The sequence below is a fragment of the Bos mutus genome, chromosome 26 (genome assembly GCF_027580195.1).
Source record: "Bos mutus isolate GX-2022 chromosome 26, NWIPB_WYAK_1.1, whole genome shotgun sequence".
Lineage (NCBI taxonomy): Eukaryota > Metazoa > Chordata > Mammalia > Artiodactyla > Bovidae > Bos > Bos mutus.
In genome coordinates this window covers 42,732,068-42,759,596 of record NC_091642.1, presented here as the reverse complement: position 1 = coordinate 42,759,596, position 27,529 = coordinate 42,732,068, and the positions used below count along the sequence as shown (strand labels likewise).

General features: G+C 38.4%; 1 protein-coding gene across 2 annotated transcripts in view; it reads left to right on the top strand.

The window, feature by feature from the left end:
- Window positions 1–12,796, top strand: part of A1CF (APOBEC1 complementation factor) — a 54,788-nt gene extending 41,992 nt beyond the window's left edge. The window contains exons 7-11 of one of the 2 annotated variants that reach the window (XM_005904630.3): window positions 3,141–3,414; window positions 5,404–5,585; window positions 8,707–8,843; window positions 9,584–9,735; window positions 12,645–12,796. In XM_005904630.3, the coding sequence (XP_005904692.1) occupies window positions 3,141–3,414; window positions 5,404–5,585; window positions 8,707–8,843; window positions 9,584–9,735; window positions 12,645–12,796 (897 nt within the window). Of the gene's footprint in view, window positions 1–3,140; window positions 3,415–5,379; window positions 5,586–8,706; window positions 8,844–9,583; window positions 9,736–12,644 lie in introns of both variants that reach the window. The other variant, XM_005904629.3, reaches the window with a different exon arrangement.
- The last annotated feature ends 14,733 nt before the right edge of the window (window positions 12,797–27,529 follow it).

Here is a 27,529-nt window from a genome sequence, read left to right as displayed (position 1 = left end):
ACTCTGCATTCAGATGCTTATATCTTTCCTTTTCTCCTTTGCTTTTCACTTCTCTTCTTTTCACAGCTATTTGTAAGGCCTCCTCAGATAGCCATTTTGCTTTTTTGCATTTCTTTTCCATGGGGATGGTCTTGATCCCTGTCTCCTGTACAATGTCATGAACCTCATTCCATAGTTCATCAGGCACTCTATCTATCAGATCTAGGCCCTTAAATCTATTTCTCACTTCCACTGTATAATCATGAGGGATTTGATTTAGGTCATATCTGAATGGTCTAGTGGTTTTCCCTACTTTCTTCAATTTAAGTCTGAATTTAGCAATAAGGAGTTTATGGTCTGAGCCACAGTCAGCTCCTCGTCTTGTTTTTGCTGACTGTATAGAGCTGCTCCATCTTTGGCTGCAAAGAATATAATCAATCTGATTTTGGTGTTGACCATCTGGTGATGTCCATGTGTAGAGTCTTCTCTTGTGTTCTTGGAAGAAGGTGTTTGTTATGACCAGTGCATTTTCTTGGCAAAACTCTATTAGTCTTTGCCCTGCTTCATTCCATATTCCAAGGCCAAATTTGCCTGTTACTCCAGGTGTTTCTTGACTTCCTACTTTTGCATTCCAGTCCCCTATAATGAAAAGGACATCTTTTTTGGGTGTTAGTTGTAAAAGGTCTTGTAGGTCTTCATAGAACCGTTCAACTTCATCTTCTTCAGCATTACTGGTTGGGGCATAGACTTGGATTACTGTGATATTGAATGGTTTGCCTTGGAAACGAACAGAGATCATTCTGTCATTTTTGAGATTGCATCCAAGTACTGCATTTCAGACTCTTTTGTTGACCATGATGGCTACTCCATTTCTTCTGAGGGATTCCTGCCCGCATTAGTAGATATAATGGTCATCTGAGTTAAATTCACCCATTCCAGTCCATTTCATTTCGCTGATTCCTAGAATGTCGACGTTCACTCTTGCCATCACTTGTTTGACCACTTCCAATTTGCCTTGATTCACGGACCTGACATTCCAGGTTCCTATGCAGTATTGCTCTTTACAGCATTGGACCTTGCTTCTATCACCAGTCACATCCACAGCTGGGTATTCTTTTTGCTTTGGCTCTACCCCTTCATTCTTTCTGGAGTTATTTCTCCACTGATCTCCAGTAGCATATTGGGCACCTACTGACCTGGGGAGTTTCTCTTTCAGTATCCTATCATTTTGCCTTTTCATACTGTTCATGGGGTTCTCAAGGCAAGAACACTGAAGTGGTTTGCCATTCCCTTCTCCAGTGGGCCACATTCTGTCAGATCTCTCCACCATGACCCGCCCATCTTGGGTTGCTCCACGGGCATGACTTAGTTTCATTGAGTTAGACAAGGCTGTGGTCCTAGTGTGATTAGATTGACTAGTTTTCTGTGAGTATGGTTTCAGTGTGTCTGCCCTCTGATGCCCTCTTGCAACAACCACCATCTTACTTGGGTTTCTCTTACTTTGGGTGTGGGGTATCTCTTCACGGCTGCTCCAGCAAAGTGCAGCCATTGCTCCTTACCTTGGACGAGGGGTATCTCCTACATGTAACTAGGAACAAGAGGCTGATCCCAAATGATCAGGGTGATCATAAAGCATGAACTTTGTCCAGCAGACATCAGTGATCCAGGAACCACTGAATCACCCATGAAACCATCAGCTGCTGTGAAAGGGAATATTTGCAAGAACACTTAATAATTCTTTTCTTTATTAAAAAAAAATAATATTCTTATTTGAAAGAAGCTACAAATGCCTCCTCAAAACACCTTGTCTCTTTGATAGTAAATATAGCAATGTATCAAGTAATTGTTGAGAGCCATCTTTGTCGCTTATGTATGCAAACAACACTTTAAAAAGCAAATCACACTTGTAGATCTACACATGGCCATTATTTTCAACATCCAGATCTGTTTGCAAAATGTAAAAAAAAATTGTATCAGAAAAGAACCACTTCAAAAATTTTTTGAAGACAAGTTTTAAGTAGCACTTGACTTGAGAAACTTTAGTACTGACCTGCTATTCCTGTTTGTTTAGCAGATCAAAAGTTTGCTTCTTAAGTAAATATCTATAGAGGACAAATGCAGTACTCAGTGATTTCACTTCCTTAAGTAGGGTCCTACTTTTAAGCCTCTCTTCTTTTCCAGTACAAACTCAGCTGTTATGTAGCTCCAAAGAGTAAGACACTTAGCTGGCTGGCAACTGGAAAGGCCTGACTAGGCTCCCCATAACAAAGTGTGAACAGTTGATAAGATATTTTATTGATCTCCTTTCATCTTCATTGCACTGTGCTAGGTACTGGAGATTATATTCCACCCATAATTAACCTAAAATTTCTTAGAATTATGTAATTATATACGTATGTATTTTAAAATACATCCCATAAAAATATTACATAATTCTGTCTCAGTGACTGTATTCAGTTAATAGATTTGTAACTAATATGTCAATAGGCAGTGGCCAATTATTGGCCTGTTGACAGATTATATGCAATTTACCAACAAACCATTCAGGGAAAACTCAACTGGCACACAAAAAAAGAACCTATGAAAAGATGATGCATATGTTGAGTGGAAAAATTACACAACCTACAAGTTGAGAACTGTTTCATTTTGAGGATATTCTGAGGACTTGCAGCCTGGGAGACAGCCTCTCAATAGTTATAAAGGACTACTCTGAAGAGGTAAGAGAGGAGCCAGATATATAGAAGTTTTGCAACAAAGACCAGGTAGTTAGAACAACAAAAGATACCTGGTAAAGAAAACCTGATATCTCAAGTTAAGGAATTTAGCACTTTTCAGTGTATGGGAAGATGCAAGAGTCTGGGCTCACTGAAATCACTCCTTTGATATGCACCTCAGCTATCTAGAGCCAGTGTCCTGTTCTTTCCCATCCTGAGTTCCTTCGAGGTCACCACTGGGGGCAGCTGTAACGTGATGGCTTGATGGCTGCAACATCCTTTCTTTACTGACGTGACAGGCAACATTTTCCATTCAAACAGATAAGTGAAAGAGTACACATAGCAGCAAATAGACAAACCCTTAGAAGGAGATGTGTTACTAGGACTCAGCCACACCTGGTTGTCTTCATATCTTCTCACATGCTTTTTCCTTACTGTCTACAACAGGTGCTGGACGGGTCCCCCATTGAAGTGACCCTAGCCAAACCAGTGGACAAGGACAGTTACGTTAGGTACACCCGAGGAACGGGTGGAAGGGGCGCCATGTTGCAGGGAGAGTATACCTACTCTTTGGGCCATGTTTATGATCCCACCACCACCTACCTTGGAGCGCCTGTCTTCTATGCCCCCCAGGCCTACACAGCGATTCCCAGCCTTCATTTCCCAACCACCAAAGGACATCTTGGCAACAGGGCCATTATCCGGGCCCCTTCTGTTAGAGGTAACATTAATCAGCTCTTGTCTTAGATGAAGCTCTGCAATTTCAAATTATGTGTATTGCAATAGACTTGTGTCTAAGTTATGTCTAATTGGATGAGTCTACTGGGAGAAAAGAACTGGAAAATTCCTTATTGAAAATCAAATATTACATTAATATTTTTCCTTTCCTAGGAATCTTTTTTCACATTACAACTGGTTATTGAAAAACTTGGTCAGAATACAGTGTAAATGAATTTAAGGTATGCATTTGATCACTGCATAGGCCCATAAAATATGCACACACTAAAATTCAAATCTACAATTACTAGTTTCTTCCTTGTCATTGTACTACCATATTACAAACATATGTGACTCATTACAAAACTTTCACATGAGAGCAGTATTGTTCAGTGGAAACCAACCACCTCACATCTCAAGACATGGGATTGGATGGTGACTCAGTGCCATCGTGTCCACATATAAATCCCAAATTATCATAAATATATTCTAACAGATACATGAGATGCTGTCCTCTGACCTCCCCTGAGAAATATGTACAATGCCTTCCAAAAAGCCACATTACTAGGGAAATCAACTTGTTTCTCCAGGATATGGGAAACTAAATAGTAAAAGTCCAGATAGAAAAAATAAATAAATAAACAACTCTCAATCTCATTGCCAAACAAATCTTTCCTACTGAATCCTATGAGAATTCCAAATGTTCAAGCAGTTCTCTGAGCTCAATTATTTCACAAAAATATCAAAGATAAGGAAAGCATTTTTTCAAGAAACTGTCTTGATTTTGCCTAATGGGATCCTTCAGAATGGTTCTGCTAGGAATCAATGCCAACAGAATCTCAATTCTGTCTTCCAAATATGACAACAGTCTGGGCAATTCAACAACAAACTGTGTACTTAAATCTATTCTTGGGTTTGACTAGAAGCAAGGGGCATATCCAGATTACTGTGGAAACAATTATCTTACTGTGTTTTACTATTTTTCAGGAGAACTGAATTGTCCATCCTAGGAGTTCTAGTCTTCAACTGCCTTGAAAGTTCCATACTCATCATACAATCACTTCACCCAAAGTTGTAATATAAAAGAAACCTTTAGGAACCTTTTCCTGAAGGAAATCCATTCAGGACAAACTTTTTATATGTTTGATGACAAATTATGTCATTAAACCATTGTACATTTATAATCTAAAATCACATCATCAAACAATCCCTACATTAAGTATAAGTTGTCAACCAGTTGTAATGTAGGAAAAAAACAAACTGTACTCCAAGGGGAAAAATACCTGTCTTATAACAAGAAAGAAATCAATGAATGATATTCATGGATGAAGGGTAATCAACTTTTTATCTCTTTACAACACTAATAGGAAATCAAAGTAGCAATGTGGCAAAACAAAAAATCAAAAGTAATCTATTAATGAAACTCAACGGAAATTTAAGCCTCACATTAATAGAATATAAGAAAATGGTGTATTTTAAAACACATTTTCTAAACATTGGTTTTCCAACAGGTCATCAGGAATGTAACATTAGGGAAACTAGAATTCATTTCTAATTTACTGGTCAAAGACACAAAGGCAAGACTTATTTTAATACATGTGGTCATATTACACTGTGAAATGTGAAAATATATACCTCCCAACATTTATTAGTCTACAAAAAAATGTCAACACAAAATTAACTGAAGACAGAAATTGCAAAAATATTCTCTATACCCAAGTTTTAAAGTGGCATGTGTACTTATCCATAGCTTTGATAGTATTGCTTTCTTTCATATAGTTAAAAAAAAAAAAAGATGCCTATGGTAAATGCTGTATTATGTTGAGTTTCATTACATTAGAATCCTGGAGTTTTCTATCCATCTTCAGGGCAATAATCAATGTGACTTGGGCTAACTTTTCCATTACAGTAAGATTCAGGGTGATTTTCTGGTGGTTTGATTCAGTTTAATGCCTTCTTACATTCCTAGAAATTTACATGAATGTACCTGTAGGGGCTGCGGGAGTGAGAGGCCTGGGCGGCCGTGGCTATTTGGCTTACACAGGCCTGGGCCGGGGATACCAGGTCAAAGGAGACAAGAGAGAAGACAAACTCTATGACCTTTTACCTGGGATGGAGCTCACCCCGATGAATCCTGTCACTTTAAAGCCTCAAGGAATTAAACTTGCTCCCCAGGTATGTAGTGTTATTCCAGAGGCAGCTTGGATAGTTTGAATAACTTGGGTCAAAGACAATCATTCACCATTCATCAATGGGTTTGACTTGATTCCTACCTGGGGCTGTTGTCTTGTTTTCGTTTTATTACATGGATAAAGTGACCAATCAACATAACATATTGTGAGACTACAGTGGGCACTGAATACCACTGGTCTACTTCAGACTCTTTCTTGTTTTTCTTAATTATAAAATTTGACATCTTAAATAATCATTCACTGAAATGCAAAAATTCTGAGTACTACTAAGAATTATCGACCAGTACTTTAAAAGAAAACAAATTAAAGCAAGGTTGGTTAGCAAATGAAGAGCACTCACAACAGGGAATGAATAGATTCATTAGAACATCTTTTCTTGGAAACACTGTTAAAGTGAAAACACCGTGCAATCTATGGTGTATCATTACTCATATTAACTATGATATGCCATCAGTCATATCAAATCAAGTCTTCTACAGTGATTATATTTGGGCAGTGGCTTTATGGTAAATTTTTTTGCTTTCATTTCACAGTTTTAAGTTTCCATACTCCTGCATGAGGGTATGATTTTTATTATTGGAAAATTTAAAGCTATAAAAGTTGTTCCAGTATGGAAACTGACTCGCAGGGTTGAAAATAAAACAAAACGGGATCTGTGTTAACTCTCAGACTGTTCCCTCTGGATGTGCATTATGTGTTGGGCTCTGCAAAGATACTTTGGCTGAATAATCAATATCGAGTTGACAGTTTGCACATCCTAAAGGAAACTTTCTGACTCCCACCCCAAAGGTATAAGCCCCAAATTTATGGAAGTAGCCTTATGATTACAATCGAGTAGAAAACTTGATTTTCTAAAAGCTCATCTTGAATGGTTTCTTTTTTTTTTTTTGGTTGATTATTTTTGGTAGGATTAATAGCTTTCTTATACATATAAAGGAGCTCATCTATAGTTTCTGTAACCCTCCCCAGGTAATTTTTTTTTTTTAAGGATGCCCATTAGAGTAGTAAACAGTATTAATGTGTCTGTTTAAAACCATTTGAGGGGCCAGCATTATGCACCAAATATTATGCTAGGAGCTAAAGATGGAAAAGCAAATATAACATAATTCTTGCCATCAAAAATCATATGGCAATCCAGTGAGAGGATCCTGACACATAAATAACTCCAATAAAATCTAGTTAAGTACAATGATGGAGCTTTGTTGAGAAAACACAAGAGCTAGTCATCCAATATATCTTGGGTTAAAACCTAAAATAAGCAATCTAATTAAAGTACTGGGGTATCCAGAAACATTTTACGGAAAAAAAAGAATCATTGCCATGTGCATGCTGCATGCTAAGTCACTTCAGCCATGTCCGACTTTTTGTGACACCATGGATGGTAGCCCTCTTAGCTCCTCTGTTCATGGGATTCTCAGGCACGAATACTAGAATGTGTTGCCATGCCCTCCTTCAGGGGATCTTCCTGACCCAGAAACTGAACCCATGTCTCATATGAAGCCCCATCATTGTCATAAATTCTATGTAATAGTTCTAAGAGCTACTATAGAATGTGTAATGATCTCCGCTTTTATATTAACCCAGGTGAGAAATTGGTCATGCTTTATAGTACCATCAGTAACCATCTCTATGAACTAATGAAAGCTTTAAAAATTAATCTCTCTGAATTTCTGCAACTATGGCTTAGAAATTAAGGCTCATGCCGCCACCAACCAGCCTAGATGGAGCCTTGACAAATTCTTGGAGGGGTTATGAACTTCCAACAAGAAGAGCAGAGGTACTAGGGCTGCCCTGCAAGTCAGGGGTTAGAGTTAAAATCCTTTACACGTGTCTGCACGATGGGCATAAACAAGCAGGCGAAATATCTACTAGCTCAAGTAACTGGCTATTGCCCTGGAACCTTAGAGAACACTTTGTAGATGAAAAAAGATGCTACAAAGCTAAGAGTACTAAAAAGCAAAAGTTAGTAGAGGAAATAGAAACAACCTAAAAGTTTAATAAACAAGAAAATGTGCCATTGCTGCTGGACGAGTGTTTGAGCGAATGAGATAAGATCCATGAACTCAGTCTAGGGAACAGTTCTACCCCGGGAGTTATTTTTTCAGATTTATGCCTTATGTTGCACAGTTTACTGAATCTGCTGCCCAGTGGGAGCATCAGGGCTTGTGGGCCAACAAAAAAATGGTTTCAGGATGAAGAAAATATGTGCCGTTAGGAAAGATTTGGTTTGGAGTAACGACAGAAGGCAGCTTCTAAAAATCAGATCATTGTAAAAATAGCCAGAAGTGGTGTTTTGCCAAACAAAAACATGGCAACTATCAACGCCCATCTATGCATGTCCATCAAGAAATACCCATCAAACTTTTTAACTCTATTTTTGTGAAAATGTAAAGTTAAAACCCTATGACAAATGCCATGAAATAGGAATAAATCCTTAGGTTATTTTCTCTGCTGCTGCTGCTGCTAAGTCGCTTCATTCATGTCCAACTCTGTGCGACCCCATAGACGGCAGCCCACCAGGCTTCCCCGTCCCTGGGATTCTCCAGGCAGGAACACTGGAGTGGGCTGCCATTTCCTTCTCCAACACATGAAAGTGAAAAGTGAAAGTGAAGTCACTCAGTCGTGTCCGACTCTAGCGACCCCATGGACTGCAGCCTACCAGGCTCCTCTGTCCATGGGATTTTCTAGGCAAGAGTACTGGAGTGGGGTGCCATTGCCTTCTCCTAACCCATTATAAAAAGAAGGATTCACAGTAATAATGAGTAAATCCAGCTACACAGTGCTGGAATATCAATTTAAAAAAAAAAGAATATATCAAATCGTAAAAGTAAAGTATTGGTAAAAAGTTAGAGCTAATGGACTAAACTAAAAGCATATTAGAATAAATGGTGTGAAAATAATTTTTATGAATTAATAGATATAACATTTTAAATGGAGTTCAAATTGAGTTCATCTTAAATTTTATGATGCCATTTTACGTGGCATTTTATATCTTCTTATATTTGCTTAAACTCTGAAGATTCAATTTAAAAACCTGAAAGCTGGAGAAATAATGCAAATGTGACATTTGAAAGAAAAGTCACTTTTTTCCCCCACTCTTGTAGATATTGGAAGAAATTTGTCAGAAAAATAACTGGGGACAACCTGTGTATCAACTTCACTCTGCCATTGGACAAGATCAAAGACAACTCTTCTTATACAAAATAACCATTCCTGCCCTGGCCAGCCAGAATCCTGCCATGTGGGTAACTTCTCATCATTTAGATTTTAGAATAAGAGTCTCTTGTAAATGTAGTGTATATGTATCCCTATCTAAAGAAGATAAATATTCAAGCTTACTACCGACCCATTTTATTCAAAGCATATGTTGAGATGTATATTTGGGATATGTGTGCCAGCTATGAGACTAGTATCTCAAAGCCCCTAAATTTCAGAGATAGTGAAGACTGGGTAGTCTCATTAAGCAATGGAAAACTGAGGATACTAAGTGGAATAGAAATGAAAACTATAGCCCATGTTTTTTTGTTTTGTTTTGTTTTCCATGTTTTTATCTGTGTAGTATTTGGGTTGAACTATATGAAATTACCATTTTATACCTATAACACCATCCTCTGCCATTTAAATCTTGGACGAAAGACATAACCTCTCTGTTAGTGGTTATTACCTTCAGAATTTTACCTTGAGCCTGCATTTCTACACGTTTTAGGAACCATCATGTTTCACATATATGTTAGAAAAGGTTTATAATGAGTTGCGAGTATGTTCCAGGAGTATCATCCCGCCCATGTTCTAAATAAGTTCACAAATATTCCGACATGCAGAGATACTTAAAACGTTTAAAAGCAAAAAGAAAGATAAGTACCCACACAAATTTCCATTATCCGATTATCTTAAAAAGCATACAGCGCCTTAGCTTTTCATCTGTCTCAGCAGCACACATTTATTAATCAAATGTGCACCCTGACTGACTCTGCTTTCCAGCCATCCTTTCACACCTCCGAAGCTAAGTGCCTATGTGGATGAAGCAAAGACATACGCGGCCGAGTACACCCTGCAGGCCCTGGGCATCCCCACTGATGGAGCCGATGCCCAGACCGCAGCTGCTGCCGCCGCTTCTGCTACTGCGTTTCCAGGTTTGGAAAAAAATAGCGCCAGAAATGACACCCTACAGAGAGTGTTTGGGAGACCCTCTTGGGTACCACGGACTCACAGAGTTGTCAGTGATGTACTCTAAATCTGATTAGTGAGCCATTAATGTATAGGCGAGAGAATAGAGCTGGGCGGCGGGGGTGGGGACACCTAGTCTTAGCTCAGCTATCAGCATCCGTGTGATTGAGAACGAAGCAGTCACTCTGCCTCTGGTTTGTTTTGGTTTTTACTTTTAGTAAGAGAGTTTAGAACTGCCTATGAATAGCTGATATTTATTTGAACTCTAACTATTTGCCAGGCACTCACCTATCTCAGCAATGCTCACAACACCACAAGAGACAGACTCTACCATCATGCCCATTGTACAGATGAAGAAACCAAGTACTGGAAAGATTAGCCCTTGGCCAAGGTCCATCAGCTTTGAAGCAATCCTTGGACTCCCTCCTCAGTTCTAATCTTCAGTTCTACTCAGTCCTACTTTTATTACTTTGCTTTCTGAAAGAAATGTGTAGAGCAGATTTTTTTTTATTATTTGAAGTAAATTCTGTATGTGAGAGAGAGGGAGAGAAAAGAGAGAGACCCTTTCAATAAGGGGATAATCAGGCTATTTTATCTGTTGTATAATTTGGGTCTGGGGCATATGCTGATCACCTTAAGCCTATCTGTAGCTCAACATGCCTTCAGGATCACATTTAAAAGACTTTCCCCCATTTATTATGTACCCACAACAAATGCTAATAATTAAAATGAATCCTCTAGAGATTAAAGAGGACCAGACAAGAAATGTCTTTTGGAAATTTTCCTTCAGCAGTTAGTCTGAGCAACTCCACTCTTACTAATAAAAGTTTGTATCTTGCAAAGAAAGATATCATTCTGACTTGTCGCTGTTGGCATACTTCCCATAAGCCCAAATCAGACTAGACCTAGAAATAGGACATTCCTATCAATTGATTAATTTATATACTGATCCCATGTGGGTACGAGAACTGCTATATGCCTCACATCCATAACACCTGAGCCTGCTCTCATTTCCTTTTATTTCTCAAAACTTGCCAATATGTCTTCCATTCTGGCAAGTGAAGCTAAAACTAATCACACTTCACACACAAGTATGATCTCAATTCCAGCTTTGTTCTGTAGAATGTGGAGAAGATGTGTGATGCATGCCTTTAAGGTTACCAAGCCAACGGCAGCCACTGCCAAGGGCCAGGTCCCACTTGGGCTGTGCTGGGGCCATAAGCTTTGTGCTCGCTTTCCACACAACAGGGTGTTGGCTCATCCATCTTCTGGGGACTCGTGTCAGGCTTCTCAGTACCTGCAGCAAGTTAAAGGCCTGCATTACAGAGAGCTGGACCCCAAAGACATCTAATTCATGTACTGTAAAAATAAATGAGTCACTGCCAGAAGAATTTTAAAGTTTGCTTTCACACTGGAAAGGATTTGCTTTTTACTCAAAAACGTTTTCTCTTATCCTCACTTTTATTTGCCCCTACAAGAAATAAAAAATTATTTAGAGCAGGAGAATCATCTTGGGAATGCCGAAGAACTTGAGATGATATTTTATAACTCACTATGAAGTCAAGCAAAGAATAACAGGCTCCAAGGGAAGACTCTGTTTGGAACACAAATACTCTTGCACTTTAGAAATTAGCCAAATTGAAAAAGAAAACTCAAAATCCCTAAAGATAAAATCTATGCCCCATGCGCGCGCGACGCACGCACACACACACACACACACACACACACATTTTACTTACTTACTTACTTTAGAAATACTGTTTCCAAAGTTATGAAAGTAATTCTTAACACATTTCTCATATCCGTGGAAAATGTACCAAACTCCACTCGTGCATTAGTCAGCATTACTGCCCCAAGGCCACGAGCCAGGCAGAGGATTCAATTTTTTAAAAACGAGTCCAGCCAGCTTCCTGCCACCACTTCCTGAGAAGCCACCAGAAAGAAATCAATGTGTCTGGGGTTGGGCAGACTTCCACAACACAGAAACCAATGGGCTTTTTAAAAAGTAAAAAAAAATCAGGTTCCCATTTGTTGCTTAAGCACACTTTTCCCTTTTTCTTGTTATCTTTCACAATTTGGGGAATCGTCTCAGAAAGAACCAGGTTTTGATCTAAAACATTAACAGGGAAATATTGCTTGTAGATAACAGCCATTACGCTCTTTTCTTCAAAAGGGAATACTGATCAGCTAGAAAAGCAGTAATAGGAAAGTACATGATTATGTCCTTATTACTCAAATCCCTTGGTTCTCTGACAGGATGAGCATCAAGGCCTCCACATACACCGAAGACAGACTGATGGTGGGGTTAGGTATTTTTGGCCCTGTCCAGTTAGGTCAAAATATGGCCACACTAGGTATTTGCTTTTATGCTGCTACATAGAAATGTGCTAAAATGTTAAATATTTATCCTACTGGTCTACGCAGTCCTTACAATCCTGAGTACAGCAATGGCTTTTAATATTCTGTTTAGGTGAGGTGGGGCTGCAGCAGAACCGGACCCACAGAGCCCACCCCTCATGCCTTGCCAACCCTCCTTTATAAGTTTTGAGACCCTCTGAAAAAGTTCTGAACCTCAAGCTTTTCTCATCTCAGCATCCTGTGAAGTATCTGTTTCTTGGGATCTATCCGCAATGTTTCTAGTTTTCTAAAAGTGAAATGATTCTGACATAGGTGGTTGACCCTACTCGGAGAAACACTGTTCCCTAATGAATGAGTCCAGATATTATGTCTTCAGAGGGCACCTTTTAAAATGTACATATTAATTTTGGGCTTTAAGCAACCATGCTAAATTGTCATCTTTCAAAAAGAATACAACAAGCCAAAAGGAAGCAAATCTAAACCCCCTTCATGAAGTTTTCTCTGCCTCCTCCTCCAGGCTACGCTGTCCCCAGCCCAACTGCATCTGTGTCTGCAGCCCAGCTCAAGCAAGCGGTGACCCTGGGACAAGACTTGGCAGCATATGCAGCGTATGAGGTCTACCCCACTTTTGCAGTGACTGCCCGAGGGGATGGATATGGAACCTTCTGAAGACATCTTGTCTTAAGAATAAAACACACAAACTCAGTCCAGAAGAAATAAACCTCTAACTCAGTCCCCCACTCATCACAATACTTGTCCCAAGTGATGCCTGTCCTGAGACTGTACAGCTTATACTAATTGTAAAATTATGCTAAGAGAACTTTATTCCTAACTAAATGCAATGTTAAGGAGCCATTTATCTAACAGATAGCTAAAGAGTTATTGTCCCCAAAAGTTTTTCTTTCAGGGTTCCTGAGGGTTTGGGGAGCATGTTTACAAACCTTGACAAAGTAGAGAGAGACCTTTTAGCCAGCAAGAATTCAGGAGCTAAACAGACTTGGGCAACCAGTACCAACCAAGGGAGCCAAGTAGTTCCAGAGTGTTAGCCCCTGGCTTACAGCTTTAATACACAGTCACAAAAGACAGAGGGAAGGTAGGAGATGCGTTTCCAAGTCCATTTCCCATTGCCCACTGCATGGGGCATGTTCACAGCCTGGAGCTTGTGAGAGATTGTCCAAGGTTTAAGGGAATCAGCATCATGTCAGTCTGAAAATTCCATCCAGTCATTTGGTTATGGGTCAGGATCTTCTCATCCCCTGGGGACTTGGTAATTGATATGATCTGTTACAGCTATTGTTAAAACAAATCCAGGCCCATTGTTTGTTAACTCATTAGCCCACACCTCTTTTTCCCTAGAACTCCTACCAATCCCAAGGATCCCCAGAAGATAATTGTCATACCAACATGAAATGACTTTTTCTCATTTTAAACATCCTTACTTGTTCATATTGATTTATTTTCCTCTCAGTCTCATTTTGCTCATCTCCAATATTGTAAAAATTAAATCAAATCTACAGAATACCATTTATGATACTTTTCCCTATTCAAATTGGCTGAAAAGTCACTTCAAACTAAGAGAGGAGTGAAGAATTACTCATATTTCTTTGATGTTTTTGCAGCACCTAGCCCACCATCCAGCATTCAGAGACAGTTGTATCATCTTACGTTCAGCCATGGACTCTCTAACCCACTTGTACTAAATCTGCTGAGAAATCCACTGTCTTTTCTTCCTTTTACTTTCAGTAAGTATCAGACTGCTTTACCATATCTGAGTCCTTTGGTCTTGAAAATTATCACAGGAGAACCTCATGTCCATCCCTGACTATTAGAAGCTGAGTCTTCAGATTTTCAGCAAAGGTGCTATTTATCAAAATCTCCAGAGTTTGGGGCCTCTTCTCTAGAACATCTGATGTGAGAGTGCTACAGAAACCGGGATGGAGATGGGAGTAGAAGGCGCTGTTTTCTTTTTGTACTTGTAAAGGATGGCTTTTTGTTCAAAACAGAAATAAGCAAAGTCCAAACACAGAATACCTATTATGAACCACTGCAGTCTCATTAGTGGTGAAAGACATTCAGTACTCAATTTCCATTTCAAAAATCCCTTGGCCTTTGTAAAATTCTGCAAGACTAAAGGGCAAACATAAACACCAAAGCATAGAAAAGTTTATTAACTCTTGAATGGAATTCTATAATCCAAATCATCAGTCCAGATTCCAGTCAAAATCAGGTAAATTCCAACAACAATTACGAGTCCCTGTAACCTTCCAGTTCTGTTAACTCCGATCAGGTATCGAAGGCTTCCAGGCTACAGCTGAAACACTGAAAGGCCTCGTGCTTTCAATGTTATGTTTTACTTTTCCTATTTCCAAGGACAGTGTTTCCCAGACTTGACTGCACATTAGAAACACCTGGAGAGCTTTTCAACCCACCAAAGCCAAGGTCACACCTCATACCAATTACATCAGAATGTCTTGGGGTCGGAGCCTGACATCAGTAGGTTGTTGTTTTTTTTTTTTTAAGATCCTTAGGTGATTCAAGTATGCAGCTAAATTTGGGAACTGTTGTATTCTTTGTATTTCCACTCTGTTTAAAAAAATTTTTTTTTTAATTTCACTTTCATTAAGTAGAAAGATGCAAGGAAAAAAATGTCTAATAAATGAAAACAAATAGCCAGATCTTATTTTTACATATATTCATCTCATGAGAAGTATAGATGTGACTATAATTCATACTAGCTTCAAACTAACTCTTGGGCCAAAGCAATTCTAAATAGAAGAAAGTGAAAAATATTTCCTTAAGCAATTCTTAGGTTTAAATTTATACTCCCCCATGGATCTGCTTTCATAGTCGTGGAGAGTAATTACAGTGAAGGCAGGCAAGTTTCTACTCAGTCCAAAGAAGCATTTCAAATTCCAAGGACAAAAGTTTTAATGCTCTTTAAAATCTTTGAAAATAAATGGAAAAAGTCACTCTGCATGGCTAGTATATGTACAATAGAAGGTCCCATCCAGAGTAGTTTAAAATGTAATAAAAAAGAACAGTTAGTTAATACAAGAATCTCTTTATGAGAAAAAAAATTATTATTCCAAATTATATCATAATCGCTTTTTTAAAGGTTAAGAGCAGAAACATAAATATACAATAATACCAAAGTATAAAGAAAATTTCCACTGGAATATCAGCTCATTCTTGCTCAAGGGAAAACAAGCATTCATGACACTTACTTCCTGAGTAATAGTTTTATTCAAGTGAGTAGATATAGTTTTATTTTTTTGCTAAAACTTTATGCCAGTAAAATTTAGGGAATCCCATTTAGAACATAAATCATGAAAGTTTCAGTGTGTTCACCATACCATATGTTTTCATTTCCTTTGCCCAAATTAAATAATGTAGAATAAGTCCCACTATGATGAATTTGAAACTTTAAAACTTGAGATTTTTTTTAAAAAAGCAAATGTAGAACCAAAGTTTCTTTTTGCATGTTCTTGTTTTTGGACTTCAGAAATTAGCACTTATCTAATACCTATCATTCTTTGTGTATTGATATTTTCCTATTTCTTAATTTATTGCTTAGTAGAAAAAAAAATCTTCACAGAAAAATTTAAAATCAACCTACCAAGTGATAATAACAAAATACCCAAGCCAATTATCTAGAAACATCTAGTACGTTAGAATTGGGTTTCTAAATTTGGGTATTAATAGCTTAGTGAGAATTAAAATCAGTCTTATAGTTCTTAGGAGGAAATGAAATTGCAGTGAAATTAGATGTAAATTCTTCTCTGTAAAAATGCCCATCTTCTTAAATTGTTGAATTTCTCTCCCACCCCATTAATATAGCTAGAACTGCCCTTAACTGCCACAAAATATAATTTTCCTAGATGACTATCCACACCCAGCCAACCCTGCCCAAACCTAGTATCATGCCAAATCACACTGTATTTGGGTGACAGCACCCAAAATGCTGCTAGGAAGCTACCTCATGGTAAGAAAACATCAACTTCAAAAAATATCTAACAAATGAGAACATATTTCCAAACCACAGATATTTAACTTTTTAATGGTGGATGGAAATTAAATTATAGTTATGTATTGATAACAGATATGCAGGAAATCACTTTGTCTTACTTAAAAGTTTTTTCAAAAAATAAAAATATTCTTCCAATCATATAGATTAGCTTTTCAGAAATATTACCTTGATGTTAATTTTTAACTTGTGTTCTTTTTCACTGTATTTTTAAATGACTATTTTATAGTTCTTTCTCGGGCAACTGGGTCACAATTTGAATTCATGGGGATAGGGAGATTTTCCAGGGTGCCTTGGCAGAATAAGGGTCAATAAAGAAAGCTAGGATTTTTCAGTAAATCGTCTTGTATTCAAAGCTACAAACTTTGATAAAGTTTGTTATTATTGTGCAACTCCAGCCCTATCCCAGATTTCCCAAAAGTAACTTACAACTAAAAGGGAACAATGTAAGTCCATAGTCACGTATCCCCGTCACCCTTGAACTCATATAGAAGTTTCCAGGAGGTGAAAACATAGCTACAGTTTAAACTAGAGAATCCATACTTTTTATATTTTGTAGATACATTTTTATATATTGTAAAGACATCTATTAAAGATAAACTAAGTTTCAAATATGATACCATAAGTGAACTTTGTGATAAACACTTTTAAGAGAAAATATTAATAGCACAACTTAAGAATTTTAATATACTTATTGAAAGAGAAACAAGGCAATAGACATTCCTACCTGACAAGCAAGAGTTGTCTACTGGTTTTGTTAGTTTGTCAAATCTGATGTTGATATTTCACCTCATTCTAGCAATATCTTAAAAATACTCTCAGTTAAATGAGGACATAGTCATAACACATGTCAAGTATTCACCAGGCTATATATTTGTATTTGCCAACATTAGAACAAAGCCAAACATATCCTGCTATAATGAGTGAAACTACTAGGAAAATAAGATTTTTTTCCTGACTCCCCCCATACCTATCTCTTTACTTATGGGGTAAAACATTAAAATTTTTTTTACTCAATAAAAATATGGGTATAGAATATTCTATTGCCCCTCAAATGCCAACATTTTAAAAGCCAGCTCTTTCTTGCAATGTTATACAGAATATAGAATGAACAGGTATATAGGGACAGCAATGTATACCTTGGACACAGAGACTCATTTATGGGAGATAGCAGGCTTTACACATCCCCCGTTGTCCTCAGTTTTCTAGGAAAGATAAAACAATACCTTATACTTTAGCTAGTACTGAAGAGAAGTTCATAACCAATCTTGAAGTAAAAAACAATATGAAACCAGAAGGCTTCATTCATTCAAAAATGCCTGGAATAAAATATAGAACACTTCTGCATCTACCTCTCTCGTATGGACATCTCTCCTATTTTGAGGAAGAAATCAAGAAAAGAAGATGCCCCCACTCTCTCTTCACATATGTTACTTTGCCTAAGCGGAGGAGAAATAGCAAGAAACAGCTCTTTAAAGAAAGTAAGCTGCCAGCAGGAATTTCTTAGAGACCAAAGAGCATCCATGCCACTCATTGTTTAATAGCATCTCTCTGGAGTGACTGTACATCCTGGTTTGCCAGGACAGTGTAGGCTTACATCTGTTGTCCCATTATAAATATTAACTATCAACAATTAAAATAAACAATTGTCCCCCTTACTCTCAAATGTGTCTCAGTTTAGACAACAAATTATACAGTGACTCCATCTTTATGGCTCTTTTTGTTTTCTTGATGTTGTCAATGTGGCTTTCTTGTCTCTAGAGCACATACAGCTTAAACTAAAAGACCTGACCACTTCTTTCTGACTGCGGTAGGAGCATGGTGAACATAAGAACGCATCATCTTCTCCTCCAGGGTTACCCTCGATCCACTGTCTGTCTAGCTGAGTCTCTATGATCCCATTCTGGCCCTTGCTTGCTTCCCACTGCCCCTGGGTGCTGGGTCCTGAGTCCTGCCTTTCATTCACTGAACTCACAGCCACTTGGCCAAAGAGTGCAGCAGAAAAGATGAAAAATAGCCCTTAGAGGCATGTGCTTGGTCTGTCAAAATCCAGAGGGCATTAACAAGGTCTTAAAGCACTTGCTGGTTTCTTTCTTTCTTGAACCAAGTTACCTGCACCTCAAAACAGAAAGGATTTCCTATATAAAGCTTCACATTAAGAGGAATGTTGCCTTTTCCCCTCCTTCTGTGTCTTACAGATTTGCTCAAACACTAACTCCCTTGCATTTAATTCACCATTATGGTTATTCATCAACTACTCTTCACCCCCAATCCTCATATAATCCCATATAAAGATCTTATTATTTGTAATGGAAAATAGTATTAATAGATAGAAATTCCTGTTAAAAAGGAAAGTCTTTCACACTTCCTTTATTCTCTTTACTGATATTGAGTGTTATTAGTCTCTATTGCTATTAGCCCACAAAAATATTTATAGAATGTATGATGAGTCTGTTTTTACTATGCACTTACTCTTATGCCAGAAACTGTGAATACAAATTTTTTAAAAAGTTTTTTCCCTCAGTGGAGTACACAGCCTAATGATCCATTATGCAGTTTTAAAAAATGAATATAATTGCACATATTTAAGTGCATCAGCTGGTAGGTTTTGTCATTTAGTCAGAATCCCCAAAATAAATCAACTCTGCTCTAAACTTTGTTTCCGGCCAAACACTAGGTTGGTACAGTAGGCCTTTTTAAAGACAAATTTAACTCGATCTGTTGTTATTTCTACTTAAGTAAAAATGAGTTTTCAAATATTTTCCCCAGGAGAAACATAACAGACTATCCAAAAATTTTCAAAGAAGAAAAAAATGTAGTTAGAGTTCCAGAGGAGCTTTAAAACATGGAGTTGACAAATTCACATTTTGACTTATGATCTTAATGAGCAGGGATCCATGCTTTTTATTTACTTGAGAACATTTTGGTTATTAACTATTTCTATTTTCTAAATATACCTGTGTTTATAAAATTTAACAATGTTTAACAAGCCTTGTCTATACCTTTATTTCTTTCCAGTAGATGATTTACAATGAAGTATACATACTTTTTCCAAACGTAAATTTTGAAACTTTGCATTTTCTGTAATAATTCATAAATGATATTTGAGCTCCTAGGCTGAAGATCAGTCTGTTTAAATCAATTTGTTATTATCAGTGGTTTAAAGATGTGATGTAATTATTGGCATTTTATCCCTATTTCTTCATGAGTTCTTTTTTTTTTCCTACTTTTCTGACTACAATATAGCCAGATATTATCTCTTCTCTTGATAAAAAGCATGATGTCTGCAAAATGCATCTCTAGTTTCTAGATGTTAAGCAATTTATTGCTTCTTTTCCTTCTTGTTATTATTGACATTATTTATGTGAAGTTAGTTAGCTGAGGTACCAAAGAAACGAAAACAGTATTAAAGAGTGTGCATAAGGCACTTATTTTTGTACTTTGTGTACAATGTTTTATAAAACTCTGTGATCTATCTAAATATACTGAGTAAAATTACAACATTCATTCATCGGGAAAGTAATCATTGGTTTGGAAGATATAATGTGCACTACAGAAGCATGAATCTCATAAGATAATCAATAATGTGATATTGTAATGATTATGTAATTCCAGGATGGTAAAATGATTTTAATTAAATTTTCAAGTACCATTATAAAGTTTTAAAAAGTATCAACATGTGTTGCTGATTCATTTTCCTTTCCTGAAAATTAAAAATTTCCCCCTTTGAGTAAATACCTAAATATTAATGATCCATAGCTGCAATGTCCCTTTGGTCACTTCTTTGCATTCACATCTTTTATAAAAGTTTCTTCTGGTGCAACTTCTGGGAGTAAATGTAACTTTAATGATTGAATGCATTATTTTCCAATCAATAAAGAAAACAAGAATACTCAGAAACAAAAAATAATGAGAAAACATGGCTCCAGAAGGTAAGTGGAGCCTGGGGTTCCTACTGTTCCCTTAAAAGACAAGAGCAGAGAGGTCAGCACACCGTCCCTGGAGGCCAAATCCAGCTGCCTGTGTTTTGTTGGGCCTTGAGCTGTGGATGGTTCCTGTTGTTTAAAGGACTGAACTATTTTTACATTTTAAACATTTGTTTTGAAAAAAGAAAGGGAGAATTTGTGACAAGGACCATAGATGGCCCACACAGACTAAAGACTTTACTATCTGGCCCTTTACAAAAAGTTTGCCAACCATGTGCTAAACCAAAACCAGACATTTTGACAGTACTCAAAAATAGCAGTTTAAATAAGATAGCAATTTACTGTCCCTCCTCTAAAGTCCCAAAAGGCAATACAATGCTGATATTGTGCTTCCCAATGCCATAAACCGGAGAAGGCAATGGCACCCCACTCCAGTACTCTTGCCTGGAAAATCCCATGGACGGAGGAGCCTGGTTGGCTGCAGTCCATGGGGTCGCAAAGAGTCAGATTAGACTGAGCGACTTCACTTTCACTTTTCACTTTTGTGCATTGGAGAAGGAAATGGCCACCCACTCCAGTGTTCTTGCCTGGAGAATCCCAGGGACGGGGGAGCCTGGTGGGCTGCCATCTATGAGGTTGCACAGAGTCGGACACGACTGAAGTGACTTAGCAGCAGCAATCTCATAAACAGAAGGTCTCTCTTCTAGTTGTTTTACCTGCATGGTGTCAATCTCATGACCTAAAATTATGGCATTGCTGCTGCTAAGTCGCTTCAGTCATGTCCGACTCTGTGCGACCCCATGGACAGCAGCCCACCAGGCTCCCCCGTCCCTGGGATTCTCCAGGCAAGAACACTGGAGTGGGTTGCCATTTCCTTCTCCAGTGCATGAAAGAGAAAACTGAAAGTGAAGTCACTCAGTCATGTCTGACTCTTGGCGACCCCATGGACTGCAGCCCACCAGGCTCCTCCGTCCATGGGATTTTCCAGGCAAGAGTACTTTAGGCATTCCAAATAGGAGGGTAGAGGAAGGACAAAGAAGAGGAAAGGATACCTACTAGCTGTCCCAAAATGGGTTTATTGGAAGCTGCCACACAACACTACAGCTTCCAACCCATCAACTGGAACTTAGGCCCATGGCCATCCCTAGCTGCAGAAAATGAATGGGAAATGTAGTCTTCACCTGGGCAACCATCAGAAATTTTGCAGTCCATGGGGTTGCAAAGAGTTAGACATGATTTAGCGAGGGAACAACAACAGGAAAGAATGGAAGAATGAATATTGAGGGAAAGCCTCAATACATCTGCCACAAATATATCACAGGAAAGATGTGGGAGTGAAATAAGTAAGGCACATAAGATCATTCAACACTGGGCTTGACACAAGGTAGATGCATATAAATCTTGGCTCCTTCCCCTTCACCAAACAAAAAGGAACTGCCAATTGACCTCAATTTCTTGAGATATTGGCCTCCATTCAAAGTATAGTTATGGTAGGGATGGTTCCACTGGTCTCACCTCCTGGTATTTACACCATTAGATAATCTCTTCTCCTTGAGCACAAGTTGGACCAAGTGGCTCACTTCTAATGAAGAGAATATAGAATAGCACTTTTGAGATAAGGTTATAAAAGATTACAATTTCCACTCACTGGCATCTTGCTAGTTTATCTCGTTTGCTCATTCTGGTGATGCCAACTGCCATGTTGTGATCTGTGCTATAGAAAGGGTCATATGGCAAGGGACAGCCTGTGAGGAACTGAATCAGGCAAAGAACCACATGACTGGACTCTGAAGCAGATTCTTCCCCAGCAGAGCCTTGACAGAACCGTAGCCCAGGCTAACACGGTTAATGGCAGATCATGAGAGATTCTGAAGCAGAGGACCCAGCTAAACTGCAACTGGATCCCTGGATCCCTTATAGGAGATAATAAGTCTTTTCTGAGTTGCTAAGCTCCAGGATAATTCGTTGGGAAGAAATAGATAATAATAAAACAGTGAAAAGTTATCAAGTTAGAATGAATGTAAATTGTGCTTATTATCTGAGAGTCACTGAAGCTGTTAGAAAAATCAGAGAACCCAACTCCCATTTTTGGATTTGTGAATCACTCTGCTGTTGTCCATATGCAGGAGCATTTGCCCACTACTGCAGAGGATTAAAGCTAAGGAGGTTGGCTGTACCCGACAGGAGGTGCTCAGAATTGCTGGTTGAATAGAAAGAAGAAAGGAAGGGAGGGATGGATGGAGGGAGAGAGTGAAAGATGGAGGAAAGGGAGAAAGGGAAAGAGGAAAAAAAAAGGAAAAGAAGGGATGACATTAACTCACTTCTGCTCTCACTGTATTGTCCGCCTTTCTCAGCAGGTCCATTTGTCTACATTGCTTCAGTAAAGGTATCTGGCCAAACATTGGAGATTCCATTCAAGGATATCTGACTGTGTTTTTCCAGAATTTACAGGAAGTGAAAGAGTAGGAGACAGTGATTCATAGTGCAGACAGACTATCATAGAGAAGAGAGAGGATGGGGATGGGGAGAGAGAGAACAATGAGATCTGAAAAGCCAAGAATATAGGGAATTTGGCTTCTGCATCCAAGCAGCACCCACCAGATGGTAATACGATCTTAGAGAAGAATGGCTGCAAAGCAAGTTCAGGCAGGCTTGAATAGACACCCATGCCCCCAACCTCAGCAGGGACTTCTCAAAGGAAAAAGGCTGTAACAGCAGAAACATTGATGGCCAGTTCTACCACTTCTATTCAGCAGTGTGGTGGAGGTTCTTGCCAGCGCAATAAGAAAAGGAAATTTTTAAAATCTAGATTGAAAAGGAAGAAGTAACACTGTCTTTATTCAGAGACAACATGATAGTCTATACCGAAAACCTGAAGGACTCTGAAAAAAGCTACTAGAACTAATAATTTAGTTAGCAAGGTTGCAGGATAAAAGATCAGTACAAAAATCAATTATATTTCTATGTTCTATCAACAAAGAATCCAAAGTTGAAATTTAAGAAGAAATACAATTTGCAACATCATCAAAAAAATGTGAAATACAAAGACTTAAATTTGACAAAAGATGTGAGGCCTATACAGTGAAAACTACAGAACACTTCTGAGATTAAACCAAGTAAAAAAAGTTAAAGGAAGTCTAAATGAGTGGATAGATACACCATGTTCATGGGTCAGAAGACTCAATGTTGCTAAAAATGTCAATTCTCCCCAAACTGATCTATAGTTTCAATACAGTCCCAATCAAAATCTCAATCCCAGAAGATACTTTAGATATTGATAAGATGATTTCAAAATTTATATAGAATGCAATTAGAATATGCTGGCACATCTTTGAAAACAATGAAGCTTGAGGTCTTACACTACCTGACTTCTAGACTTATTATAAAGCTAAAGTAACCCAGATCTTGTGGTATTGGCATCAGAATAGTGAAATAGATCAATGGAGTGAAACAGTTTAAATATATACGCACGCACAACTGATTTTTGACAGAAGTTCAAAGTCAAGTCAGTGAAAAAAGTCTACTCTTTTCAACACCCTGTGATGGAACAATTGGACGTTTATATGTAAAACAGCAAATTTTGATCCCTACCTCACACTGTACATAACTACTAACTCAAATTGAATGATAGAATAAAATTTAAAACCTAAAATAAAACTTATAGAATAAAAAAATAAAAGAAAAATTTGTGACCCTCAGACAAAGATTATTTAGATATATCAAAAGCATTGTCCATACAAAGACAAACTGATAAATTGACCTTCATCAAAATTTAGAACTTCTGGCATTCAATAGAGACTGAAATAAGGCACAGATAATGAGAAAATCTTTGCAAAGCATGTATCTTCTAAAGGACATGTATCCAGGCTGTAAGTTCACTTGCTCAGTCGTGTCTGACTCTTTGTGAACCCATGGACTGCAGCACACCAGGCCTCCCTGTCCACCACCAACTCCTGGAGTTTACTCAAACTCATGTCCATTGAATCAGTGTGTCATTCAACCATCTCATCCTCTGTCATCCCCTTCTCCTCCTGCCTTCAATCTTTCCCAGCATCAGGGAATTTTCAAATGAGTTAGTTCTTTGCATCAGGTGACCAAAATATTAGCGTTTCAGCTTCAGTCCTTCCAATGAATATTCAGGACTGATTTCCTTTAGGATGGACTGGTTGGATCTCCTTGCAGTCCAAGGGACTCTCAAGAGTCTTCTTCAACACCACAGTCTATGTAAAGAACTCTCAAAACTTAACACTAAGAAAACAAACAGCCTAATAAAAAAATGGGCAAAAGATGTGGCTGGACACTTTAGTGAAGTGGCAAATAAATACATAAAAAGATGTTCAACATTATTAGTCCTAAGGGAAATGCAAATTAACACCAAAGGAAATGTCCCTATACATTTATTAGAGTAACCAAAACTTAAAGAGATAGACCTACCAATCAATCATCAGCAAGAATGTAGAAGAACCAGAACTCTTACACACTACATTTGGAAGGTAAAATGATTCAATCACTCTGGAAAACTCCACCTTAGAAAGTTAAATGTACATGCACTATATGATCCAGCCCAAGAAAAATCTAAGAATTTCATTGTTCAGTCACTAAGTCATGTCTGAGTCTTTGTGACCCCATGGACTGCAGTACACCAGGCTCCTCTGTCTTCCACAATCTCTCAGAGTTTGCTCAAATTCATGTCAAGTCAGTCAGTGATGCTCTGTAATCTTCTCATCCTCTGTGGCCCCATTCTCCCTTTGCCTTCAATCTTTCCCAGCATCAGGGTCTTTTCCAATGAGTTGTGGCCAAAGTATTAGCTTATACATGACTGTTCCTACCAGCTTTATCTGTAATAAACAAAAATACATCCATATAATATTACTCTTTAAGAAAAGGAAATGAAGTATTGATATTCTGCAGCATGGATGACTTCTAAAATAACTAGGCTGGGTGAAAGAAAATAAATGTCAAATAACTCATACTGTATGACTACATTTTCTAAAAGTCTAGAAAACACAAGCTAACCTATACTAAGAAAAAACAGTGGTTGCCTAAGCTTGAGGCTGAGAAGGGCAGAGTGACAGTTAAGGATCCTGAGGAAACATTTCTGATGAATATGTTTACTAGTATGAATATGGTAATGTTTTCACAGGTGTATAAATGTGTCATAACATCAAATTGTGTGTAATTTAAATATGTACTGTGTGTTATAGAGCAAATGTAACTCAGTTAAGCTTCATCTAAAAAAATACATACCTATTCTATTATCTAGCCATTCTTTTACTGAGTCTTGATCCAATCAAAAGTATCAGTTCAGTTCAGTCACTCAGTCAAAAGTATAGATGCATGCAAAGACCAGGGCTTCCCAGGTGGCACTGGTGGCAAAGAACCTGCCTGCCAATGCAGGAGACTTAAGAGATGTGGGTTCAATCCCTGGATCGGGAAGATTCCCTGGGGTAGGGCATGGTAACCCATTCCAGTATTCTTGCCTGGACAGAGGAGCCTGGCAGGCTACAGTCAATAGGGTTTCACAGAGTCGGACATGACTGAAGCAACTGAGCACACAGGCAGGCATGCACATACAAAGACCTGTACGTGAACATTCACAGAAGCTTTATTTGCAACAACAATTGGAAAAAGTCTAGAGGTCCATCAGCAGATGAATGTTCAGTTCAGTCGCTCAGTCGTGTCCAACTCTTTGCGACTCCATGAACCACAGCACTCCAGGCCTCCCTGTCCATCACCAACTCCTGGAGTCCATCCAAACCCATGTCCATCGAGTCAGTGATGCCATCCAACCATCTCATCCTGTCATGCCCTTCTCCTCCTGCCTTCAATCTTTCCCAGCATCAGGGTCTTGTCAAATGAGTCAGCCCTTCGCATCAGGTGGCCAAAGTATTGGAGTTTCAGCTTCAAATCAGTGCTTCCAATGAACACCCAGGACTGAGCTCCTTTAGGATGGATTGGTTGGATCTCCTTACAGCTCAAGGGACTCTCAAGAGTCTTCTCCAGCACCACAGTTCAAAAGCATCAGTTCTTTGGTGCTCAGCTTTCTTTATAGTCCAACTCTCACATCCATACATGGCCACGGGAAAAACCATAGCCTTGACTAGATGGACCTTTGTTGACAAAGTAATGTCTGTTGCTCAGCAATAAACAGAATGAACAACTGATACACCCTACAACATGACTGAAGCTCAAAGTAAGTATGCTAAGTGAAAGAACTCAGACAAAAGAAATTCATTTATATAAAATTCTAGAATATGCACACTCTTCTATAGTGAGAGAAAACATGTCAGTGTTTGCCTGGGGTGGGAGGTGGGGAGAGAAGGAAGGATGGATTACCAGGCAGCAGTCAAAAAATTTTGGAGCGTGATGAATATGTTCATCATCCAGACAGCAATGACAACTTAGTGAGTATATATATGTCATGCATGCGTGCTCAGTCATGCCTGACTCTTTGTGACCCTATGAACTGTAGCCCACCACTCTTCTCTGTCCATGGGATTCTCCAGGCAAGAAGACTGGAGTAAGTTGCCAAATTGTATAGTTTTATTTTGTATAGTTTATTATGTATATTTGTATAGGTTTTATGTCCATAAGACCTCAATATTTAAAAATGAGTATGGAATAGTACAAGCATCAGGGTAATGTGAGAAATCAAGAGATGAGAATTCTGATGATATGAGTACAAGAAAGTATTGACAAAAGGAAAAAGAAAGGAAAAAAGTATTGGCTCGGCTAAATCACTGTGGAACCCAGGGCCTCTGTCTCCTCTGGACCTGTTTTTGGTTGTACAATGTGAAAATGGTTAGACTTCATGCTCTTTAACATTTGTTCCTCTTTTAACAGACTGCGCTACAATTTCTGATCACTGACATAAGAGTTCTTCAAATTAGACTTTAAAGAGACTGCCAGCAAGCTCCCTTTTAGAACCTTCAAAATCCTTATCAACTAAAGAGAAAGGCTTGCTTCACTCTCCACACTCCTGGCTGCCAGGGAAGGGATCACAGCCTTCCCAAAATGTGCAGAATATCCCAACAAGTGCTCTAAGCCAGTGATTCTCAACCTTTTTGGCACTGGGGACTGGTTTCATGGAAGACCATTTTTTCATGGGCCAGGGGATGGCAGGAGGATGGTGTCAGGATGATTCAAGTACATTACACTTGTTGTGCACTTTATTTCTGTTATTATTACATCAGTTCCACCTCAGATCGCCAGGCACTAGATCCCAGAGGCTGGGGACCCCTGACCTAGGCAGTAAAATGTTCTCAATGGAAGCCTGATTTACTCTTGTTAATTCCTATAGGCCTACGATTCAGCTGACCCTGTCCCAGAAAGAACCTTCTTCTATTCTAAAGAGAACACAACCAGGGAAATCTAAATTTGCAAGATAATTACCCTCCCTGATCTGGTTTTTCCAAACGTGGTGGGTAGAGTGTGAGCAATGTTAGTGTTTAT